The following is a 23,712-nucleotide window of genomic DNA, read 5'->3' as shown; positions in this document are numbered from 1 at the left end:
AGCTAATATTATATTTAAAGGAACAGGAGCTCAAGCAGTAGAACATGTGAGGTGCAGGTACTAAGTCAAGCTCTGGCTTAAAGATGAAAATGTTGAATGCACATTATAGTCTGATATTTGCCACGTTACAACAAAAATATCCCCAAAATTTGACGCTTTGGAACGCACCCACACTTACGCATTCTTGGGTCACGTGAATTGCCCCCTCCCAGCTAGAAATCACGTGAAATGTCTAAAACGCAGTGTAGACAGTGGAGTTAGTTTATGTACCTCTCTAGCTACTCAACTAACCAAATATTTATAAAAGTCGTTTTTTTCTGTTTTTATTTTACGATTCTCGACCAGCCCCTTCAGATGATAACGCATCAGATGACCCGTCGGTAGTATAATCGTAACCCAATGATATTGCATGTTTTGTGGGCCTGCCAGTTAACATTAGCTAGCATCAGCATGTTTGTGGAGGCTTAAACACAGCAAGCAATGGACCTGTCAGCTCGCTAGCTATCTAAATCAAGTAATGTATAAGCTATTTTAAATCGAAAATATTGACATAACTATATAGTTACTGAATATTTTGTCAATAATTTAGCAATTTTTCATCGCAAGCGAGTAAACTAAACCTTTTCTGAATGTTGTTTAACGTTATTAGCTTGCTAAGTTCGTTAGCTAGCTCGCTTGTTGTACATAGCTAACGTTAGTTTTATGTAGCTAGTTCTTTTGATAGTTGAGAACGTAGCAAACTACACCAACATTATAGTACATCTCTGGCTTCACTTCAATACCAAAGCTACACTTCCCTTTCTAAATTTAACTTTTTATGCTGTATCCCCTTTTGTAAATAATACTTGCTAATTTGTGCAATGTATAACACTGGTAGTGCAAATGCTTTCATTTACATTTTTCACATATCCTAGCTGTATCTGGCCCTCTAGTGTCATATAAGCTAGTAATCATATACTCTTGCAATCTAGATAATTTACCTATTATGTAGCTAACATTTTTTTGACCTTACCAACTGTTTAGTTTGGGTGATACTAGCTAGTAATTACATAACATTAGAGATAATGAAATATGTATTTATTCTGCATGTTATGTATTCTGCTGAAGCTGTAAGTGATACGAACAGAAAGCCTGCTGAAGAGGGCCAAAGTCAGACTGACTAGATTTCAACATTCTGCAAACTAAAAGATTAAGGGGATGTCAAGCACAGCCATGAAGAAAAAGGTAGATAAAAAAAAATGAACGCTACACTGGTATTTGTAAGAATTGAAACACAACATTTTCAGTGACAATTGACACTGGGTCTCAGAAGTGTTGTAGGAGTCTGTGGTTGTCCCCCTATAGAAATTCTCCTTATATGCATTGGTTGATGTCCTCCAAAGGTGTTGCTAATGGGCAAGAGTGGGTCTGGGAAGACGAGCATGAGATCGATCATCTTTGCCAATTACATAGCCCGAGACACACGGCGCCTTGGAGCCACGAGTAAGCACTAGCTAACGTTTCTAAACTAAATACATTTTTAAGCCAGTTGAAAATGTAATCATTTCAATTGTTGTCAGATAGCTAAGTTGTGTTGCATTGATGCTCACCCTATTCTAATTATTGAATTTTCTTTCTCCTATCCTCTTGCGACTTAGTTGATGTGGAGCACTCCCATGTGCGATTCCTTGGCAATCTGGTTTTGAACTTGTGGGACTGTGGAGGGTAAGTCAACCAGTCTCTTTCAGCCTCCTTTGACAAGCTGTAGGATGTTTCTCTATGTGTATTAACACTGCTTCCTGTGTCTGTTAGACAAGACACTTTCATGGAGAACTACTTCACCAGCCAGAGAGACAACATATTCCGGAATGTGGAGGTGCTGATCTATGTGTTTGATGTGGAGAGCCGTGAGCTGGAGAAGGACATGCATTACTACCAGTCCTGTCTGGAGGCGATCCTCCAGAACTCCCCCGACGCCAAGGTCTTCTGCCTGGTGCACAAAATGGATCTGGTTCAGGAGGACCAGAGAGACCTGGTGAGCTGGGGTTCACACAAAACACCATGCCGATCAGACACTTAAATGTTTTAATGCATCAACTCATATTCACTTATTCATACACACTTTGAATTTTAAGACATATTTCACTAGGAATCTGGCTTAACACTTTTGCGGCACTCAGACATTCCTTCAAATGGCCAGAGGGCTCCACCACTAACCAACCTGTTAGGAGGCTATTTATTTAGCATGGGGGTGTGCTCAACTCTTAACACCTATGTGGAAGACTGATTGTCCTTCCTCTCTCCAGATCTTTAAGGAGCGTGAAGAGGACCTGAGGCGTCTGTCCAGGCCATTGGCTTGCACCTGCTTCAGAACATCAATCTGGGATGAAACACTGTATAAGGTAGCTGCTCTGTCTGTATGACTGTTTATCGCTGTTCCCTCAGATAAGTCTCTAACATCTTGTTTCTCTCTTAAGGCATGGTCCAGTATTGTTTACCAGCTGATCCCCAATGTACAGCAGCTGGAGACAAACCTGCGTAACTTTGCTCAGATCATTGAGGCAGATGAAGTGCTTCTGTTTGAGAGAGCCACTTTTCTGGTGAGGGCTGCTAGCTATTGAAAACGGCTTTGTTGAAAATCTGATGGTTGGATGAGTAGGAAATTATGTAATTTCTGGTGGTAATGTTTGTTACAGGTAATCTCTCACTACCAGTGCAAAGAGCAGCGTGATGCTCACCGCTTTGAGAAGATCAGCAACATCATCAAACAGTTCAAGCTCAGTTGTAGGTGAGGTCATCCTCCAGAAAGAACATGTCTCTGTGGTGACCTTACTGCGTCTCAACCTGGTATCTCTGTCTTTGGTGTTTTCATGATGCAGTACTTTGTGGTGTTTGCAGTAAACTGGCAGCCTCCTTCCAGAGCATGGAGGTGAGGAACTCCAACTTTGCGGCCTTCATTGATGTCTTCACCTCTAATACATATGTTATGGTGATCATGTCGGACCCCTCCATACGTAAGTATAGCCGTTATTATTTATTTTTATTAAGGACTTGTTTGTACATGAGAAAATACATATCTACTGTAAGTCAATCAAATATATTTTTAAAGCCCTTTTTACATCAGCAGATGTCAAAGTGCTATACATACAGAAACCCAGCCTAAAAGCCCAAACAGCAAGCGATGCAGATGTAGAAGCATGGTGGCTAGGAAAAACTCCCTAGAAAGGCAGGACCCTAGGAAGAAACCTAGAGAGGAACCAGGCTCTGAGGGGTGGCAAGTCACCTTCTGGCTGTGCCGGTTGGAGATTATAACAGGCCAGATTGTTCTCCAAGATATTCAAACATTCATAGATGACCAGCAGGTCAAATAATAATCACAGAGGTTGTAGAGGGTGCAACAGGTTAGTACATCAGGAGTAAATGTCACTTGGCTTTTCATAGCCGGGCATTCAGAGGTCGAGACAGCAGATGCGGTAGAGAGTTGAAAACAGCAGATCTGGGACAAGGTAGTACGTCCAGTGAACATGACACTCTAAATAATGTTGTCTCTACTTATAGCCTCTGCAGCCACACTCATTAACATCCGCAATGCCAGGAAACACTTTGAGAAGCTGGAGCGTCTGGATGGACCAAAGCACAGCCTGACCATGCGTATGCGCTAAGCACTGCATCTGGCCCAGAGGGTGCCAGCCAGCTGAACCAATCAGTCCACAGACAGCTAACTACAGGCTGTGGTCCAGCCTTGACCAACGCATATGAGCAGCCCTGCACTGTGCTACCCTGTCTCACTCAATCACATGTTTTTCCTACAGAAGATTCTGTTTTCCTTTAAGTCAAATCTTTGTTGATCTCATGTATCATGAACTGTGATGCCTTTCTCAGACATAATTGTCAGATTAAAAAAAATATATATATAGAAAAATCTATTAAATGCTCATATTTTACTGTTAGGGGATACCAATGCTGTCTTGGTATGTCACAAAGTCACTCTGTAAATGGTAAGCACAGTATGTTGATTAAAAAAGGAAAAGGAGCCTCAGAAATGATTTTCTGCTTTGCATAGTCAAGTGACTATCTTTACAATGATCTGCTGTTGTCAAGGCTAGTGTTACGTTACTATATGGATGTGATGAGTGCTACGTCTCCATGCCATCTCATGTAGTCAAGGCTTTGAGGCTGAATTCTATGAATCAGGGCTCTAAAACCCTGTTCCAGCTATGGTCCTGTAGGTTTTCACTCCAAACCCTACTATAGCACACCAGTTTCTAACAATTAGCTGGTTGATAATCTGAACCAGATTAGTTACAGATGGGGTTGGAGCAAAAACCAACAGAAGGGTAGCGCTCCAGGAACAGGGTTTGAGACCTGTTATCAATGCTTTGAGGTGATGGAAACTTGGGGGGGGGAGCTCAACAAATACAGTATCTCACACACTGTTGAACACTGGAAAACACATTTTGTGAAGACTTTAAACCTGGAATAGTGCATTCATGCATAAATAAAACATATTTAGAAATAAGTCTGGTGTGTTCTGCAACATGTGACAAGGAATATAATAGGGTGTAGGTTTTGTAAATTTCTTCGGTACTTTTTACCCCTTTTTTGTGATATCCAATTGGTAGTTAGTCTTGTCCCATTGCTTCAACTCCCGTAAATAATTGTATCAAGACTTGTATCAAGCCAAATTATATGTGCCTTTGAACAGGGTATGGTAGTAGGTGCCAGGCACATCGGTATGTGTCAAGAACTGCAACGGTTTTTCCACACTCGGTTTCCCGTGTGTATCAAGAATGGTCCACCACCCATTTTACATTTACATTTTAGCAGACGCTCTTACTATAGTGAATGCATACATTTCATTTCATACATTTTTCCCCCCTTTTTTTTCGTACTGGCCCCCCCATGGGAATCGAACCCACAACCCTGGCGTTGCAAACACCATGCTCTACCAACTGAGCCACAGGGAAGCTGTGGGCTATCCAACCAACTTGACACAACTGTGGGAAGCAATGGAGTCAACATCCCTGTGGAACGCTGTCGACACCTTGTAGAGTCCATGCCTCGACCAATTGAGACTGTTCTGAGGGCAAAAGGGGGTGTGGGTGCAACCAAGGTTCCCTCTATTTTTTTCTGGCACTGGGAAAATTTCAGGTCTGCTGAGCGCTAACTTTAACATTGTGAACACGGAGGCTGTACCTGCTTTAAGTTAACAGTTTTAACAATGTCCAAGTAGGCTACTGTGGCTATTTGTTCATAATGTAGGCCTAACAGAGTGGCCTACCATCAAAAACAATGGAGAAAATGCATCCCTTAACGTTTTAACATGGAAATAGCTGTTATCATTCAGCAGCAAATGTGCGGTGTTCAACGTAGGTCTACATTCCTTGAGACGTTTGAAAAAAAACATGCAGGACTTGACATTAACCTGTTTATCCACTTGTCCTTCAGACAAGGTGACTACATGTTGTGTTTCATTATGATTCCCATACCATTATTAGGCAATCAGACAAATTATGCTACGCTCTGCCCATTGGCTACTTAGCTTTTCAAGACCATCTTAAAATACGCTGTCCCTTTAAGACAAAAAAAAAGCTATTTACCTGAAATGCACATATTTTGTGCTCTTTTATGAAGCAACCACTCCCCCATTGTTGATTAGAAATTAGTTGTAACTGGGCTAATAACTTACTAACTGGCAAAGAATATTAACAAATGTGCACAGGTGGCTACATGTAGCTCCCGCTTTGAAATCAAAACAAGAAAAGCTCCCGCTCTGATTGGTTATGGCGCACCAGTATTAAAAGTATGGGACTGAAAGGCGCTGCATGGTCAATCTGCCGTCTGCATTGGCTTTACAGGATTTACGGTGATATGGCCTCTGCCGCAGTCAAGGCATTCATGCTTCTTGCGCCTCGCAGAGCTGTTATGAAGGAAATTGTCAAGTAAGTGAGTTTGTGTTTACACAAGACCTCCTGCCCTCACCCACCGTCAACGCGGAGCTATACGGAGATCTCCGCGTTGTTACATTTGAGGCGCACAGCGATGCGGTAAACAGCTCAATTTGGCCTCTGCGTCCGTCAAAAGACTTCGCAACTGCGTCACACTGTCCATACGGCGCTCCCGACCAAATACCCAGATCACGCATAAGTTGGCTTTGGGTCGTACATGTCAATGCAATGGAATCCTACGCCAACGCGCTCTGCATACAAGAGAATACCTTGCAGTTAGTTCATTTTGTTTCGGCATGTTACATTGAAAGTGGCTAGTATTGTGTTGATTCTAGCACAATTTCGACAGCAGACCGAAACGTTGATCGTGTTAAAGACTCTAGAGTTGAGTTCAATGTCGTGCTTCTCTGCGCAAGAGTTCATCTGCGCGGCTTTTAGAACATTGGGTGCAACAAAATTTTACGGTGTTCTTAATGTTTTTAATACTGTACGCTGCTGCTGTTCATCGATCCTGTTGATTAGTCAGTCACTTTATACCCATCTATATGTACATACCTACATCAATTACCCCGTACCACTGCACACCGACTCGGCGGTGTTACCCCGTGTTTGTAACCAAGTTATCGTTACTGTGTATTTATTCCACGTTAATTCAATTATTTATTTCACCAGAAGGGCCGTAAGCAAGCATACCTGTGTTAGTCTAGACCCGTTTACGAAGCATGTGACAAATAAACATGTATTTGATTGATTTGCATCGGTCAACGCTTCTTATGTCTTCTCAATTAGGAAGTACCTTCGCATTAAAATTGCACTACAGCGCTGATCTTCAGTGTCACGGATTTAATCATGTCTAAAGCATATTGGAGCACATGCGTGCAACTCTTTATTTACTCAGAATTAATTATTGGCCCAGCACCAGTGTTGAAATTTGGGAAATGCATCTCACACACACCTTAGCTTGGAGTATTTTTCTATAAATCACAATTGATGCTGCATTAAAAACAAATCTTTATCATAACTCCTCTCAAAAATATCTTCATTGTATTAAAAAAAAGAAACAAACTTGCATAATGCACATATACATTCTCAATATCATTCTGATAATTATTGCAATCTTTAATTAAATGTTATGCGAAAAGTCTTCTCCTGCTCTTTGCGTCGGTTGTCGCAGAGTTTGGACACATCCTCCACCCTTCTCTGTAGAAGCACTGAGGAGACATATTACAGAGTTAATATGGATTGAAGGATGTCAACTTTTTATCAGAAGCAAGGGTCAAGTTAAAGTTGTTTACTCAAGACCACACATGGGTTAAACACTGACCCGAGTTCTGGTCAATCCATTGAAGAGAGTCCATGTGGGCATTGAGAATTTTACAGATCTGCTGAAGCTAAAGAGAGAAAAAAAAGTGTTAGCATAACCAATTACATTTCCTCTTCCCTAAATGATAAACTAAGCAGGTAACCACAGTTCAGAACATGTGATGTATTTGCTTTAGAATAACTGTAGAAATACATTTTTTCACCTTTATTTAACCAGGTAAGCTAGTTGAGAACAAGTTAATTTACAACTGTGACCTGGCCAAAATAAAGCAAAGCAGTGCGACAAAAACAGAGTTACACATGGAATAAACAAACAGTCAATAACACAATAGAAAAAAAGAAAGTCTATATACAGTGTGTGCAAATGGAGTGAGGTAGGCAATAAATATGCCATAGTAGCGAAGTAATTACAATTTAGCAGATTAACACGAGTGATAAATGAGCAGATGTGCAAGTAGTGATACTGGTATGCAAAAGAGCAGAAAAGTAAATAAAAACAATATGGGGATGAGGTAGGTAGATTGGGTGGGCTATGAAATATAAGTCTCCAGCTTCAACGATTTTTGCAATTAGTTCCAGTCACTGGCAGCAGAGAACGGGAAGGAAAGGCGGCCAAAGGATGTGTTGGCTTTGGTGATAACCAGTGAGATATACCTGCTGGAACGTGTGCAACGGGTGGGTGTTGTTATCGTGACCAGTGAGCTGAGATAAGTCTTTGCTAGGTAAAGCCCCGCCTTATAGATGACCTGGAGCCAGTGGGTCTGGCGGTGAATATGTAGCGATGGCCAGCCGACTAGAGCATACAGGTCGCAGTGGTGGGTGGTATAAGGGGCTTTGGTAACAAAACGGATGGCACTGTGAATGATTGCATCCAATTTGCTGAGTAGAGTATTGGAAGCTATTTTGTAGATGACATCGCCGAAGTCGAGGATCGGTAGGATATTCAGTTTTACTAGGGTAAGTTTGGCGGCATGAGCGAAGGAGGCTTTTTTTGCGAAATAGAAAGCCGATTCTAGATTTGATTTTGGATTGGAGATGTTTAATATGAATCTGGAAGGAGAGTTTACAGTCTAGCCAGACTCCTAGATATTTGTAGTTGTCCACATTTCTAGGTCAGAACCGTCCAGGGTAGTGAGGCTAGTCGGGCGGGTGGGTGCAGGCAGCGAACAGTTGAAAAGCATGCATTTGGTTTTTACTAGTGTTTAAGAGCAGATGGAGGCCACGGAAGGAGTGTTGTATGGCATTGAAGCTCGTTTGGAGGTTAGTTAACAGTGTCCAAAAAAAGGCCAGATGTATACAGAATAGTGTCGTCTGCGTAGAGGTGGATCAGGGAAATCACCCGCAGCAAGAGCGACATCATTGATATATACAGAGAAAAGAGTCGGCCCGAGAATTGAACCCTGTGGTACCCCCATAGAGATTGCCAGAGGTCCGGACAACAGGCCCTCCGATTTGACACTGAACTCTAAGTCTGCGAAGTAGTTGGTGAATCAGGCGAGGCAGCCATTTGAGAAACCAAGGCTATTGAGTCTGCCGATAAGAATACGGTGATTGACAGAATCGAAAGCCTTGGTCAGATCGATGAAGACGGCTGCACAGTACTGTCTTTTATCGATGGCGGTTATGATATCGTTTAGTACCTTGAGCGTGGCTGAGGTGCACCCGTGACCAGCTCGGAAACCGGATTGTACAGCGGGGAAGGTACGGTGGGATTCGAAATGGTCAGTGATCTGTTAACTTTGCTTTCGAAGACTTGAAAGGCAGGGCAGGATGGATATTGGTCTGTAAAAGTTTGGGTCTAGAGTGTCACCCCCTTTGAAGAGGGGGATGACCGCAGAAGCCTTCCAATCTTTAGGGATCTTGGACGATACGAAAGAGAGGTTGAGCAGACTGGTAGTAGGGGTTGCAACATTGGCAGCGGATAGTTATAGAAAGATTGTCTAGCCCAGCTGATTTGTACAGGTCCAGGTTTTGCAGCTCTTTCAAAACATCTGCTGTCTAGATTTGGGTGAATGAGAAGCTGGGGAGGCTCGGGAATGTAGCTGTGGGGGGGGGGGGGCTGTTGGCCGGGGTAGCCAGGAGAAAAGCATGGCCAGCCGTAGAAAAATGCTTATTGAAATGTTCAATTATCATGGATTTATCGGTGGTGACAGTGTTTCCTAGCCTCAGTGCAGTGGCCAGCTGGAAGGAGGTGCTCTTGTTCTCCATGGACTTTAGTGTCCCAGAACTTTTTGGAGATAGAGCTACAGGATGAAATTTCTGTTTGAAAAAGCTAGCCTTTGCTTTCCTGACTGACTGCGTGTATTGGTTCCCGACTTCCCTGAACAGGTGCATATCGCGGGGACTATTCGATGCTATTGCAGTCCGCCAAAGGATGTTTTTGTGCTGGTCAAGGGCAGTCAGGTCTGGAGTGAACCAAGGGCTATATCTGTTCTTAGTTCTACATTTTTTGAAAGGGGCATGCTTATTTAAGATGGTGAGGAAATTACTTTTAAAGAACGACCAGGCATCCTCGACTGACGGGATGAGATCAATATCCTTCCAGGATGCCAGGTCAATTAGAAAGGCCTGCTCGCATAAGTGTTTTATTTTCAGTGATGAGGGGTGGTCGTTTGACCGCGGACTCATAGCGGATGCAGGCAATTTACATAAGTAAAAGCACGGGCAGCAAGGTATTCAAAAGACATCGGTCTGTTTTTCCTTCTCACCGGGTCACTGTTATCAGCTGGCCCGCTGGATGTATTCAGGTGTTCAATGATCTCCTTTAGATCTTGGGACATCCTCTTCAGCTGGGCGTCCACGTTCTCTGCAAGCTTGTACCTGCAGAAAGAGATGGAGATATTGCATAAAGATGAGATATCACATAACCATAGTCATGATTCAGTTCACTGTGCATTGGTTTTCACTCAGAAAGACCTTTGGTAAAACCTTACGTCCTCTCGCGTTCCTCGTCTGCGTTCTGCATGTAGATGGTTCCACTCTGTTCTTTGACAGACCCCTCCAGTGGGGACAGCAGGTCCTCCAGCTCCTTCTGTTGTGACAGGATGAAGTCCAGTTCCTGGTCCAGCCTGGGACAGGGTAGAGAGCAGAAACACAAGGTCATACAATAAACATTGACAATAATTACCATAGATCTACTTACAAAGAATACTGAATTATCTGATATATTGAAATACATAAGAAATAAAGCTGTTAACCACTACCTTCTTTGGTCCAATTTCACTTTCTCCATCTCCCTGTGCAGTGATGTGATCTGTAACAACGAGATGAACATGCCCTTCAAACATCTGCCATGAAGATACCCCAAAGTTCAACTTCATATGAGATTAAAACACATAGCATTGCCTAGCTTCTAGTGGTGCAGTTACGAGAAGTGCCACTATAATGACATGTCTGTTTACCTTTTCTCCGTTCTCCACCAGCGTGCGGTCCCAGGCGTTGACCTGGGTGGCTTGCTGTAAGAAATGCCTCTCCTGGTCCTCCAGCTCAAGACTCCACTTGTTAATGAGACCCTCTAGTTGGATATATGACATCACTGGAGGAGCACTGCAGGGGGAGGAGTAAAGGACCAGTCACACACAGAGCAGAAATTATTGGGGGTGTAGCGAAATGCTTGTGTTCCTAGCTCCAACATTGCAGTAATATCTAACAATACACACAAATCTAAAAAAGTGAAAGAACGGAATTAAGAAATATTAGGATGAGCAATGTCTGTACACACACAGGCTTTCCTTTCTGTTAGTTTGCCTACAACTCTAGCACCTGCGGAAAGTACCTGGATGTGCGTATATTCTTCAGCTTTTGTACATACACACTTCGGAAAGTATTCAGACCACCTGACCTTTTCCACATTTGGTTACTTTACATTTTATTCTAAAATGGATGAAATAAAACCAGATTTAGAAATGTTTGCAAATTTATCAAACAAACAGAAATGCCTTATTTACATAAGTATTCAGACCCTTTATGAAACTCGAAATTGAGCTCAGGTGTATCCTGTTTCCATTGATGATCCTTGATGTTTCTACAACTTCATTCGAGTCCACCTGTGGTACAGTTGACCATGCATGTCAGAACAAAAACCAAGCCACTAGGTCAAAGGAATTGTTCGTAGAGCTCAGACAGGATTGGGTCGAGGCACAGATCTGGGGAAGGGTACCAAAAAACGTCTGCAGCATTGAAGGTCCAAGAACACAATGGCCTCCATCATTCTTAAATGGAAGTTTGTTATCACCAAGACTCTTCCTAGAGCTGGCAAAACTGAGAAATCGGGGGAGAAGGGCCTTGGTCAGGGAGGTGACCAAGAACTCAATAGTCACTGACAGAGCTCCCCTGTGAAGATGGGAGAAACTTCCAGAAGGACAACCATCTCCGCAGCACTCCATCAATAAGGCCTTTATGGTAGAGTGGCCAGACGGAAGCCACTCCTCAGTAAAAAGACATGACAGCCCGCTTGGAGTTCGCCAAAAGGCACCTAAAGACTCTCAGACTATGAGAAAGGAGACAAGCTCTGAATGTCCTTGAGTGGCTCAGTAAGAGCCTGATCGAACATCTCTGTAGACTTGAAAATAGCTATGCAGCAACACTCCCCATCCAACCTGAAGGAACTTGAGAGAATCTGCAGAGAAACTCCCCAAATACAGGTGTGCCAAGGTTATAGTCATAACCAAGAAGAATCGAGGCTGGAATCGCCACCAAACATGCTTCAAGTACTGGGTAAAAGGTCTGAATACTTATGTTAATTTGATATTTTAAGTTTTTATACATTTGCAAAATATTTTTTGAAACCCATTTTCCTTTGTCATTATGGTGTATTGTGTGTAGATTGATGAGGAAAATAAACAATTTAATACATTTTAGAATAAGGCTGTAATGTAACAAAATTTGGAAAAAGTCAAGGGGTCTGAGTACTTCCCGAAGGCACTGTATGTGATGGGATGTACAGACAATATGGATACATCTGTATTATACAGTATATGTACAGCAATAGTTAAATAGGATAAGCCTTGACTAGAATACAGTATATACATATGAAGTGGGTAAAACAGTATTTAAACATTGGTTACTTTAATAGTGTTCCATGACTACGTACACACATTTCAGTTTACTTCCAGAATTTAATTAATTGAAATGGAATTAACCCCAACCCTAAATACAATGGTTGAGGATACAAATACAGTGAGATAGTGCAGTGAGTGGTTGTAATAAACTGGACAGGCTGAACCCTGCAATACCTTGCTGTAACAGTAGAGATGGTTGTGGCTACGCCAGTGATGGGGGCCGTTACACCAATGCCAATGGCACCCGCAGGTTTCATAGCCAGTGAGAAACCTGTGGTTGTGGTAGGGGCAGCTAAAACAAACACTACAGTGAGAAATTCATCAATATGACAAAAATACTGCATGAACAACCCCATTCCCACGGGGGACCAGTACGAAAAATAAATAAATAATGTATTCACTACTGTAAGTCGCTCTGGATAAGAGCGTCTGCTAAATTACTAAAATGTAAATATACACAATTTTGCATAAACAGGCAACAATATCAAGCTGTAGTTATTCTAATAATCCTGTATGATAGAACAGTGAACGTGAACAGTACCTGTGCCAACTGGGGCAGTAGTTGTGGCAGTGACTGCTCCCAGGGGCTTGAGCATGAAGCCCAGGGTACTTCCCGCTGTTGAGGTGGCAGCCGGGGCAGCTGAGGTAGGGGCAGCGCCCACTAATCAGAAGAGAGTCAGGAAATTAAATTCCACCACAGAATGTCAGAAAGCCAATTTAACCTTATTTTTTAGTTTTCCAACACTTGATATTTCAAGCAAGAGCTCGCTAGTAGGAAATAAAACTCACAAAATCCTGCAATTGCTGCTGTAGCAGGAGCTGCTGTTGATACTGGTACAGCAAAAAGAGAAGAACCCAATGAGGCATGGGTAGCCGGGGCAGTTGCAGCCGGGGCTGGAGTAGCTTGAGAAAAAAGAATAGATCATCTTAAACTCATAGCCGTTGATAGTTTAAAAACAGGCACACAAAAAACCCTTTGTACAAAACAAAAACAAATTCTACAATTTGTCAGATATTCATTTCATATATCCCAAATGTCTCCGATTCCCCCATTTACCAGAAGGTTTGACGCCAAAAGCGAATCCTCCAACCTGGGTTGTGGTTGGTGCAGCTGTTGAGGCCACAGAGTTCAGAGTCAGACCTGAGTAAAGACAAAATACTATAATTCAGGATGCAAAAAACCGCTGATGTAAAGTAATAGTCGCATTTATAGTACATTACCCATGATCTGATAAACAGATGACTAGGAGCCCAGAAAACTCACTTGTGGGCTGGGTCCCCAGGGAGAGGCTGGCAGGTGTGCTGTTTCCAAATGAGAAGCCCCCTCCTGCGGTCACAGTAGGGGCTGGAGCTGTGCTGGCCTGGACCTTGGCTGCACCAAAACTAAACCCACCTCCCATAATTTGGGTGGCTGCAGCAGGAGTTCCTAAAGAGAGTCCACCAGCTGCAGCAGGTTGGGTCTGGGGTTGAGTTTGGGCAACAGGGGCTCCAAGCCCCCCTGCGGTCCCAAAGCTGAACCCCCCTCCTGCAGGGGCAGCAGTGGTTTGTGTGGCGAGACCCCCACCAAGTCCAAAGCCTGTCCCAGAGGAGGGGGTCGCCATCCCCATAGTTAGCCCAGTCGGTGCAGGTTGAGAGGCGGCTGGTGTACCCAGATTGAGTTTAGCAACGGGAGTCCTAAAGACAAAAGCAAGAGAAAATAACGCATTATAAGATCTACATTACGATTGCAATCCTACTGTAAGCTACACAGGCAAGAACCTACCAAGTTTATTTTATTTAACTAGGTAAGTTAACTTCTCTAGGGTAGGGGGCAGTATTTTGACGTCCGGATGAAAGGCGTGCCCAAATTAAACTGCCTGCTACTCAGAAGGTAGGATATGCATATTATTAGTAGATTTGGATAGAAAACACTGAAGTTTGTAAAACTGTTTGAATGATGTCTGTGAGTATAACAGAACTCATATGGCAGGCAAAAACCTGAGAAAAATCCAACCAGGAAATGTGGAAATCTGAGGTTTGTAGTTTTTCAAGTGATTCCCTATCCAGTATACAGTGACTTAGGGTTCATTTTGCACTTCCTAAGGCTTCCACTAGATGTCAACAGTCTTTAGAACGTTGTTTCATGCTTCTACTGTGAATATGGAGCGATCAAGAGGGCCTGGAAGTCGATGAGTGAGAAAATGACATGAGCTCAGAGGCACGCGCTCACGTGAGAGTTAGCTGTGTTCCTTTTCTTTTCTGAAGACATTGGAATTGTCCGGTTGGAATATTACTGAAGATTTATTAAAAACGTCCTTAAGATTGATGCTATTCATGGTTTGACATATTTCTAAAAACGTAAATATAACTTTTTTGACTTTTCGTCGTGACATTTGCGCACGCTTCCTGCATTTGGAGTAGTGGACTGAACGCGTGAACACAAGGAGGTATTTGGACATAAATTATGGACTTTATCGAACAAAACAAACATTTGTGGACCTGGGAGTGCATTCTGATGATCATCAAAGGTAAGTGAATATTTATAATATTATTTCTGAGTTTTGTTGACTCCACAAAATGGCGGGTTTGGTTTCGTGTCTGAACGCTGTACTCAGATTATTGCAAAATGTTCGTTCGCCGTAAAGCTTTTTTGAAATCTGACACAGCGGTTGCATTAAGGAGAAGTGCATCTATAATTCTTTAAATAACTGAATATTTTATCAACGTTTATGATGAGTATTTCTGTAAATTGATGTGCGCATTCACCGGAAGTTTTGGGAGGCAAAACATTTCTGAACACTACACGCCAATGTAAAAGGTTTATTTTGATATAAATATGAACTTTATCGAGCAAAACATACATGTATTGTGTAACATGAAGTCCTATGAGTGCCATCTGATGAAGATCTGTATTTATGGTTTTTGTGACACCTCTCCTTGATTGGAAAATGGCTGTGTGGTTTTTCTTGTTTAGGTGCTGTCCTAACAATCTAATGTTATGCTTTCGCCGTAAAGCCTTTTTGAAATCGGACAATGTGGTTGGATTAACGAGCTGTGCATCTTTAAAATGGGATATAATAGTTGTATGTTTGAGAAATTTTAATAATGAGATTTGTTGTTTTGAATTTGCCGCCCTGCTATTTCACTGGCTGTTGAATAGTGTGTCGCTAGCGTCCCACCTACCCCAGAGAGGTTAAGAAAATTATTATTTACAATGACGGCCTACCCCGGCCAACGCTGGGCCAATTGTGCGCCGCCCTATGGGACTCCCAATCACAGCCGGATGTGATACAGCCTGAATTCGAACCAGGGACCGTAGTAACGCCTCTTGCACTGACCCACTCTGGAGTTTGTTCAGCTCACCATCAATGCTGCCCTAAGATAATATAACTACCCAAACATTCATGCAAACTACATCATCCAACAGACCCACCCAAAAGAGAAGCCTCCTCCTGCAGGAGTACTGCTCTGTGCAGGGGTCCCAAAGCTGAACCCTCCAGTTGGGTTTGTGCTACCCTGGGTGGGCATAGCAAACAGCCCAGAGCTCTGGGGGGCAGATACTGGGGCCTGGGGAGTGCTGGGGGTTCCGAAAGAGAAGCCACCACCTGGAGCTGCAGCACTTGGCATCCCAAAGCCTGTGGCTGGGGCAGTTGCAGCTGTGGTTTTGGGAGCACCAAAGCTGAATCCAGTATTGGACGCTTGTCCAAAGTTGAATCCTCCACTCATTGTCCTATCCAGCAAGAGAACAAGAGAGAGAATAATACAATGACATATCGTACCAATGTCATTATTGTCCCTTCAACATCTTCATCCACTAACACAGCTTGGCTAGAAACAGAGAAGACATTCAGCTGGACATGGGAATGACCTGTCCTGATAACAAAAATCTGCCAGAAGATACCGACCCTACCATCACGCTTGTTTACACGGACCTGCACTTAGGTCGAAGCACAACCACGGTTACATTAAAACACATTGGAGGCTCGTGCTAGTTTGCAGTAGCCACTAGAGACATTTTGGAATGGCAGTGTCAGCCAATCAGCTCATTTCTTGTTCAACTCAACACCCCATTCCATTATGGGTGTGGGGGCTACTGCTAACTAGCACGAGGCAGAACATTTCGGTTTTCCGAGAAAACTAACAGTATTTCAATCTACTCGATGGAACAGTGTGGATAAAGGTAATATACAGTAGCATATCCCATCCCTGCATTGAACGGTACATCTTCCGACCAGTATCTGGCGCCGGTTCCACGGCCTCTTAATATAACCATAATTTAACATGATTGCGTTCCGACCCCTGTGCAGTTCGGTGTAAACCGTAGGGTTGGTATCGAAACAGTAGGGCTGGTATCTTCTGGCAACATGCTAACAGACTAACTTAGCCAGCTAACTACATTTTGAGCTAGCATTTTTACACTGATCATATGTATACATAGCAAATGCGAGAAAGGTATCTAGCCAGTTGACATTCAGCAAATAAATTGCCTATATGGCAAGTTAGCTAGCTAACGTTACCAAACTAGCAAATTTTAGTTGGCTAGCTAGCCAGCTAAGGTTGGTTAGCTACAAAAATACGAACGAGTTAGCAAACTAACGTTAGATGGCTAACAAAACGCCATATATTAAACCTCCAGCTAAACAAATGTATACATGTTCGTTCACTAGCGTTGAACAAATGTATAACATAACCATACCTTTCGTTTTCTTCAGACAACAAATTAAATTGAATAACGCACGTTATCTGCGTGGAGTTTCAACGAGCGCTTTTATGGTTGCGAAAACGACAACACTGGCAGGTTCACAAACGCCCAGAATGTGAGAGCGCCATCTGCTGTGATGGAGTGTGGAGCTGGACAATGCTGCAACTCAGGACAAGTAGTAGTATTAGTGTGTGTATATATATATATATACACTGCTCAAAAAAATAAAGGGAACACTTAAACAACACATCCTAGATCTGAATGAAAGAAATAATCTTATTAAATACTTTTTTCTTTACATCGTTGAATGTGCTGACAACAAAATCACACAAATAATCAATGGAAATCCAATTTATCAACCCATGGAGGTTTGGATTTGGAGTCACACTCAAAATTAAAATGGAAAACCACACTACAGGCTGATCCAACTTTGATGTATTGTCCTTAAAACAAGTCAAAATGAGGCTCAATAGTGTGTGTGGCCTCCACGTGCCTGTATGACCTCCCTACAACGCCTGGGCATGCTCCTGATGAGGTGGCGGATGGTCTCCTGAGGGATCTCCTCCCAGACCTGGACTAAAGCATCCGCCAACTCCTGGACAGTCTGTGGTGCAACGTGGCGTTGGTGGATGGAGCGAGACATGATGTCCCAGATGTGCTCAATTGGATTCAGGTCTGGGGGTCTAGCATTGTCACATGAGGTCTAGCATTGTCTTGCATTAGGAGGAACCCAGGGCCAACCGCACCAGCATATGGTCTCACAAGGGGTCTGAGGATCTCATCTCGGTACCTAATGGCAGTCAGGCTACCTCTGGCGAGGACATGGAGGGCTGTGCGGCCCCCCAAAGAAATGCACCCCACACCATGACTGACGCGCCACCAAACCGCTCATGCTGGAGGATGTTGCAGGCAGCAGAACGTTCTCCATGGTATCTCCAGACTCTGTCACGTCTGTCACATGCTCAGTGTAAACCTGCTTTCATCTGTGAAAAGCACAGGGCGCCAGTGGCGAATTTGCCAATCTTGGTGTTCTGCCAAACGTCCTGCACAGTGTTGGGCTGTAAGCACAACCCCCACCTGTGGACGTCGGGCCCTCATACCACCCTCATGGAGTCTGTTTCTGACCGTTTGAGCAGACACATGCACATTTGTGGCCTGCTGGAGGTCATTTTGCAGGGCTCTGGCAGTGCTCCTCCTTGCACAAAGGCGGAGGTAGCGGTCCTGCTGCTGGGTTGTTGCCCTCCTACGGCCTCCTCCACGTCTCCTGATGTACTGGCCTGTCTCCTGGTAGCACTTCCATGCTCTGGACACTACGCTGACAGACACAGCAAACCTTCTTGCCACAGCTCGCATTGATGTGCCATCCTGGATGAGCTGCACTACCTAAGCCACTTGTGTGGGTTGTAGACTCCGTCTCATGCTACCACTAGAGTGAAAGCACCGCCAGCATTCAAAAGTGACCAAAACATCAGCCAGGAAGCATAGGAACTGAGAAGTAGTCTATCTTGCTAATTGCCTATAATTTCCACCTGTTGTCTATTCCATTTGCACAACAGCATGTGAAATTTATTGTCAGTGTTGCTTCCTAAGTGGACATTTTGATTTCACAGAAGTGTGATTGACTTGGAGTTACATTGTGTTGTTTAAGTGTTCCCTTTATTTTTTTGAGCAGTGTATATTGTTTTTGGTAGTATTGCAGTTTTTTTTTTTTTTTTTTTTTTGGGGGGGTTCAAAAAGGTATCTACTTATTTAACTTATTAAGTACAGAAAAATACATTACATTAAGTATTTTTCTTCTAGCAAACTCACCAGGTTCTAGAAAAGCCCCCTTCAATGTAGACCTTTACAGATGGAGAAAAAAAAGTGCTTCTTCCCAGGCCATATTACGACTGGACATGCCATTAATTAATTCAAAGGAATTAAGATTTTTTTTTTTTTTCATCAATCTACACTAAATACCCAATAAAGGCAGGGTAAAAACAGTTTTAAAAAAAAATTTGTGCACATTTATTTAAATTTAAAAACAGATACCTTATTTTCATGAACATTCAGAGACTTTGCTATGAGACTCGAAATTCAGCTCAGGTGCATCCTGTTTCCATTGATCATCCTTGAAATGTTTCTACAACTTGGAGTCCATCTGTGGTAAATTCAATTGACTGGACATGATTTGGAAAGGCACACACCTGTCTAGATAAGGTCCCACAGTTCATGTCAGAGCAAAAACCAAGCCATGAGGTCGAAGGAATTGTGCCGAGGCAGGATTGTGTCGAGGCAAAGATCTGTGGAAGGGTATCAAAAGATGTCGGCAGCATTGAAGGTCCCCAAGAACACAATGGCCGCCATCATTCTTAAATGAAAGAAGTTTGGAACCACCAAGACTTTTCAGAGATCTGGCCACCCGGCCAAACTGAGCAATCGGTAGAGAAGGGCCTTGGTCAGGGAGGTGACCAAGAACCCAATGGTCACTTTGACAGAGCTCCAGAGTTCCTCTGTGGAGATGGGAGAACCTTCCAGAAGGACAACCATCTCTGCAGCACTCCACCAATCAGGCCTTTAAGGTAGAGCAGCCAGATGGAAGCCACTCCTCAGTAAAAGGCATATGACAGCCCACTTAGCAAAAGGCACCTAAAGGACTCATGAGAAATAAGATTTTCTGGTCTGATGAAACCAAGATTGAACTCTTTCGCCCTAATGCCAAGCGTCACGTCAGGAGGAGACCTCGCACCATCCCTACGGTGGTATTTGTCCTTTTGATTCCGTCACTAATGAACACTAACATATAGACAAAGTAGACTCAATGTAGCATTTAGTGCCTGCAAGTCCAGATAATGAAGCCCATGAGAGCCAAAGCTGTCTGCCATCCCCTCATCTCATCTTTCTCCCTCACAGAGCTCTCTGACAGACTGTGGCAGACAGTCTCCACTTAGTGAACACAGTCTGAGGGGAGTGCTTAGAAAGCATGAGGGGCTCGTGGCTGAGAGCATTCTCAGAATCAGTTAAGGATTCAGACTAGTGAACAGCGTTCAATGATCTGCTATCTGGGTTCCCCATGGATTAATCAGTACTCCACCAAAACACCTCTGTATGGATGGAGAACACATCCAACTAACACAGAAGTTAGATAGGCATTAGGTACCACAGTGATAGCTGCACTTAAGTACAGCAGCCTATTGTTACTTTATGGATTGATACTTTTGAATGCAAGCAACTAGACCATGCTGGTATCTGAAGAAAAGTAAGCAAATGTATTTGGGTAAATTGGTAAACCGCACTGTAGTAAAAATCCTAGGGTGGTGCGACTGCGTCACTCTTTCCCTCCACAGTGTAGAGAAAAGCCTGCAGGCAGACAGTCCAGAGCATACGTCCCTTCAGACCTCCCACAGCACACAATGAACACAGGGAAACATAACCAATCACTATGCTAATGTTATGTCTGCTTGTCAAGGGACAAATACTTTAACACCATGGCTGAAATAAGGTTCTACAATGTATACTAAACAAAAACGCAACATGTAAAAGCGTTGGTCCCAAGACCTGAAATAAGATCCCAGAAATTGTTTCACATGTTCAAAAAGCTTCTCAAATTTTGTGCACAAATTTGTTTACATCCCTGTTAGTGAGCATTTCTCCTTTGCCAAGATAATCCATCCATCAGTGTGGCATATCAAGAAGCTGATTAAACAGCATGATCATTACACAGGTGCACCTTGTGCTGGGGTCAATGGAAGGACACAAATGTGCAGTTGTCACAGCACAATGCCACAGATGTTGAGGAAGCGTGCAATTGGAATGCTGGCTGCAAGAACATCCACCTGAGCTGTTGCCAGAATTTCTCTACCATAAACTGCCTCCGTTGTTTTAGAGAATTTGGCAGTACATCCAACCGGCCTCAACCCCAGACGTCATGTGGGCGAACGGTTTGCTAATGGCAACATTGTGAATACTGTGCGCCATGGTGGCAGTGTGGTTATGGTATGGACAAGTATAAGCTACAGACAATGAACACAACTGCATTTTATATATGGCAATTTTGATTGCAGAGATACCGAAGAGATCCTAAGGATCTGTGCACGTCCCAGTTCTTCAATGGCCTGCTTACGCAAACATGTCACCCATTGAGCATATTTGGGATACTCTGGATGAGCGTGTTCCAGTTCCCGCCAATATCCAGCAACTTCACACAACCATTGAAGAGTGGGACAACATTCTATATATCACAATCAACAACCTGACCAACTCAACAAAGCAAATAGTGGTCACACAAGACAGACTGACGTGGCTCAGAAAACCATACTTAAAAAAAAAAAGTAGTGACCAAGCGATGCATATCTGTATTCCGTCATGTGAAATCCATAGTTTATGGTCCAATTAATTTCTTTCAACTGATTTCCTTACAGTTCATATAACTCTGTACAATCTTTAAAATTGTTGCATTTATATTTTTGTGCAATAAAGATACGCCTAGGTACAAATCAAAACAGATTTTTATGCATCGTTTGTTTTATTTGTTTTCTCCATGTATAGCACTGCAGAGTAAACATTTACACACAAGACAAAACGCATTGGTATGGTAACGCCGCTATATGGAATGCAGAAATGTGTCGGCTATATTTTTGGTAATGTTGAATTCAAAAGATTAAGTGGAAACCTTAATGTGCAACAGAATATAGCATCAAGACAAAATGAAAAGGCACAACCAATGAAACTGAACTGTCAGTAACCTCCCTCTTTCTTCCAGAGTAAGACATCTTCAGTCCAATACAAAAATGCCAGACAAGACACCCAGCTGCTCTCAGCTTACTAGCTAGCACAATTGAAAAAAACAAAAAGTAATAAACAGAATACCCTTCAGGCTTGACCTTATGGCTTCTGTATAGAGATATGCAGCTGTTGTCAAGACCAGCTATTAATATATGCATGCATTTCAATAGGGCAGAGGGGAAAGTTAATCCTCCACAATTTCAGTTTAACCAAGTTAAAGATTGTCATTGTAAGGGATGTTATGAATATGTAGTGTAAACATCAAGCATATAGTTGTAGCAGTAAAAATGCATATACCATACAGCATTCTGAAACATGGAGTGTTGCATATTGAGAAGTAACATACCAAGTTGTCCTCTAACAGGCCTAGACTTCTTCAGAAACATGTTGTTATGGGCTTAACTTAAATAAGAATACAACAAAATATTGTGCAAACATATTGTTGTTCAAAACGGAGGTTGAAATAACACTGGCACTTTTAGTAACATTTTCTGCCACATCTTTAAATTCCCAGGTCGCCCTTCATCAAGCAAATGGCTTGTGGGTAGTTTGTCGATGCCAAAGTGGCACAGCATCTTGGTTAAGGCCACTTCATCGCCCGGCCCATCAAGCATGCGAACACCGTCATTACCATTTTGGGCTTGACCTCCACCAGGTCGTCTGGGAGAGCGTAGACACACACTCCGATCTTCCTCGCCATGGAAATGGCATATCTAAAGAGCAGAAGTAGGTTGTTTCATTTAATATTGATCAGCACTTTCTTGCATGACAAGACAACCGACATTTCCATTTGTTGAATATTCATACAACTTCTGAATATATTAGAGTGCCTTCAAAGTATTCATACACCTCGACTTACTCCATATTGTGTTACAGGCAAAATTCAAAATGAAAATAACTCACCCATTTATATACCCCATAAGTGACAAAGTGAACATGGATAGATATTGAAAACGTATAGAAAATGAAATTCAGAAATCTAATTTACATATGTATTCACACCCCGAGTCAACACTTTACAAGCACCTTGGCAGCAATTATAGCTGTGAGAGTCTTAGTAAAAGGCAATTCATGCTTGAGCCAAAAATGTGGTCTGTGGCTTCCTATGGAGGGCGTGACGCAATTGCCGCGCCTCCGGAGGCCAAATTGAGCTCCGTACTGCAGTCAAATATTGTAACAATGAGGGCTCCATATAGACATGATTGGTTGACAGTATGTGGGGGTGGGAGGTCCTGTACAGTGCATTCAGAAAGTATTCAGATCCCTTGACTACCATTGTTACATTACAGCCTTATTCTAAAATGGATTACATACACCTCCCCATCTACACACAATACCCCATAATGACAAAGCAAAAGAGGTTTTGCTAATCTATTAAAAATAGAACAGAAACACCTTATTTACATAAGCATTCTGACCCTTTGCTATGACACTCGAAATTGAGCTCACTTGCATCCAGTTTCCATTGATCATCCTTGAGATGTTTCTACAACTTGGTGTCCACCTGTGGTAAATTCAATTTATTGGACATGATTTATAAATGGACAGTCTATATAAAAAAAAAAGGTCCCACCGTTCACATAGCATGTCAGAGCAAAAACCAAGCCATGAGGTTGAAGAAATTGTCTGTAGAGCTCCGAGACAGGACTGTGTCAAGGCACAGATCTGGGTAAGGGTACTAAAACATTTCTGCAGCATTGAATGTCCAAGAACAGTGGCCTCCATTCTGAAATGGAAGAATTTTGGAACCACCAAGACTCTTCCTAGAAGTGGCCGCCTCGGGGAGAAGGACCTTGGTCAGGGAGGTGACCAAGAACCCGATGGTCACTCTGACCAGAGTTCTTCTGTAGAGATGGGAGAAACTTCCAGAAGGACATCTCCGCAGTACTCCACCCATCAGACTTTCATGGTAGAGCAGCCAGATGGAAACCAATCCTCAGTGAGAGGCACGACCGCC

General features: G+C 42.9%; 3 protein-coding genes across 8 annotated transcripts in view; 1 reads left to right on the top strand and 2 right to left on the bottom strand.

Annotated features, from left to right (window-relative positions):
• The first annotated feature begins 206 nt into the window (after positions 1-206).
• On the top strand, positions 207-4,498 carry rraga (Ras-related GTP binding A). 3 transcript variants are annotated; one of them, XM_014137442.2, is made up of 10 exons: positions 207-380; positions 1,108-1,224; positions 1,383-1,482; positions 1,638-1,704; positions 1,792-2,014; positions 2,286-2,381; positions 2,457-2,579; positions 2,676-2,767; positions 2,878-2,993; positions 3,538-4,498. In XM_014137442.2, the coding sequence occupies exons 2-10, from the start codon at positions 1,198-1,200 to the stop codon at positions 3,639-3,641; spliced, it is 948 nt and encodes a 315-aa protein (XP_013992917.1). In that variant the 5' UTR covers positions 207-380; positions 1,108-1,197; the 3' UTR covers positions 3,642-4,498. The 3 variants fall into 3 exon arrangements, with proteins under 3 accessions (XP_013992917.1, XP_013992916.1, NP_001134662.1); XM_014137441.2 differs by having other exon boundaries at positions 207-514; NM_001141190.2 differs by lacking the exon at positions 207-380 and having other exon boundaries at positions 1,184-1,224; positions 3,538-3,896.
• Positions 4,499-6,779: 2,281 nt separating this feature from the next.
• nup62 (Nuclear pore glycoprotein p62) lies at positions 6,780-17,047 on the bottom strand. The gene is made up of 13 exons (NM_001141792.1): positions 16,986-17,047; positions 15,723-16,019; positions 13,575-13,984; positions 13,368-13,451; positions 13,100-13,213; positions 12,852-12,971; positions 12,485-12,602; positions 10,652-10,796; positions 10,454-10,503; positions 10,184-10,318; positions 9,959-10,070; positions 7,252-7,318; positions 6,780-7,138 (listed from the first exon to the last, which is right to left on the bottom strand). The coding sequence occupies exons 2-13, from the start codon at positions 16,013-16,015 to the stop codon at positions 7,047-7,049; spliced, it is 1,740 nt and encodes a 579-aa protein (NP_001135264.1). The 5' UTR covers positions 16,016-16,019; positions 16,986-17,047; the 3' UTR covers positions 6,780-7,046.
• Positions 17,048-21,472: 4,425 nt separating this feature from the next.
• Positions 21,473-23,712, bottom strand: part of LOC106567809 (plastin-3) — a 28,739-nt gene continuing 26,499 nt past the window's right edge. For all 4 annotated transcript variants that reach the window (XM_014137565.2, XM_014137566.2, XM_014137564.2 and 1 more), the window contains one exon: positions 21,473-22,468. In XM_014137565.2, the coding sequence (XP_013993040.1) occupies positions 22,336-22,468 (133 nt within the window). In that variant the 3' untranslated portion in view covers positions 21,473-22,335. The remainder of the gene's footprint in view (positions 22,469-23,712) is intronic.

The sequence above is a fragment of the Salmo salar genome, chromosome ssa13 (assembly GCF_905237065.1).
Source record: "Salmo salar chromosome ssa13, Ssal_v3.1, whole genome shotgun sequence".
In the NCBI taxonomy this organism is placed as follows: Eukaryota; Metazoa; Chordata; class Actinopteri; order Salmoniformes; family Salmonidae; genus Salmo; species Salmo salar.
This window is presented reverse-complemented; position numbering and strand designations above follow the sequence as displayed.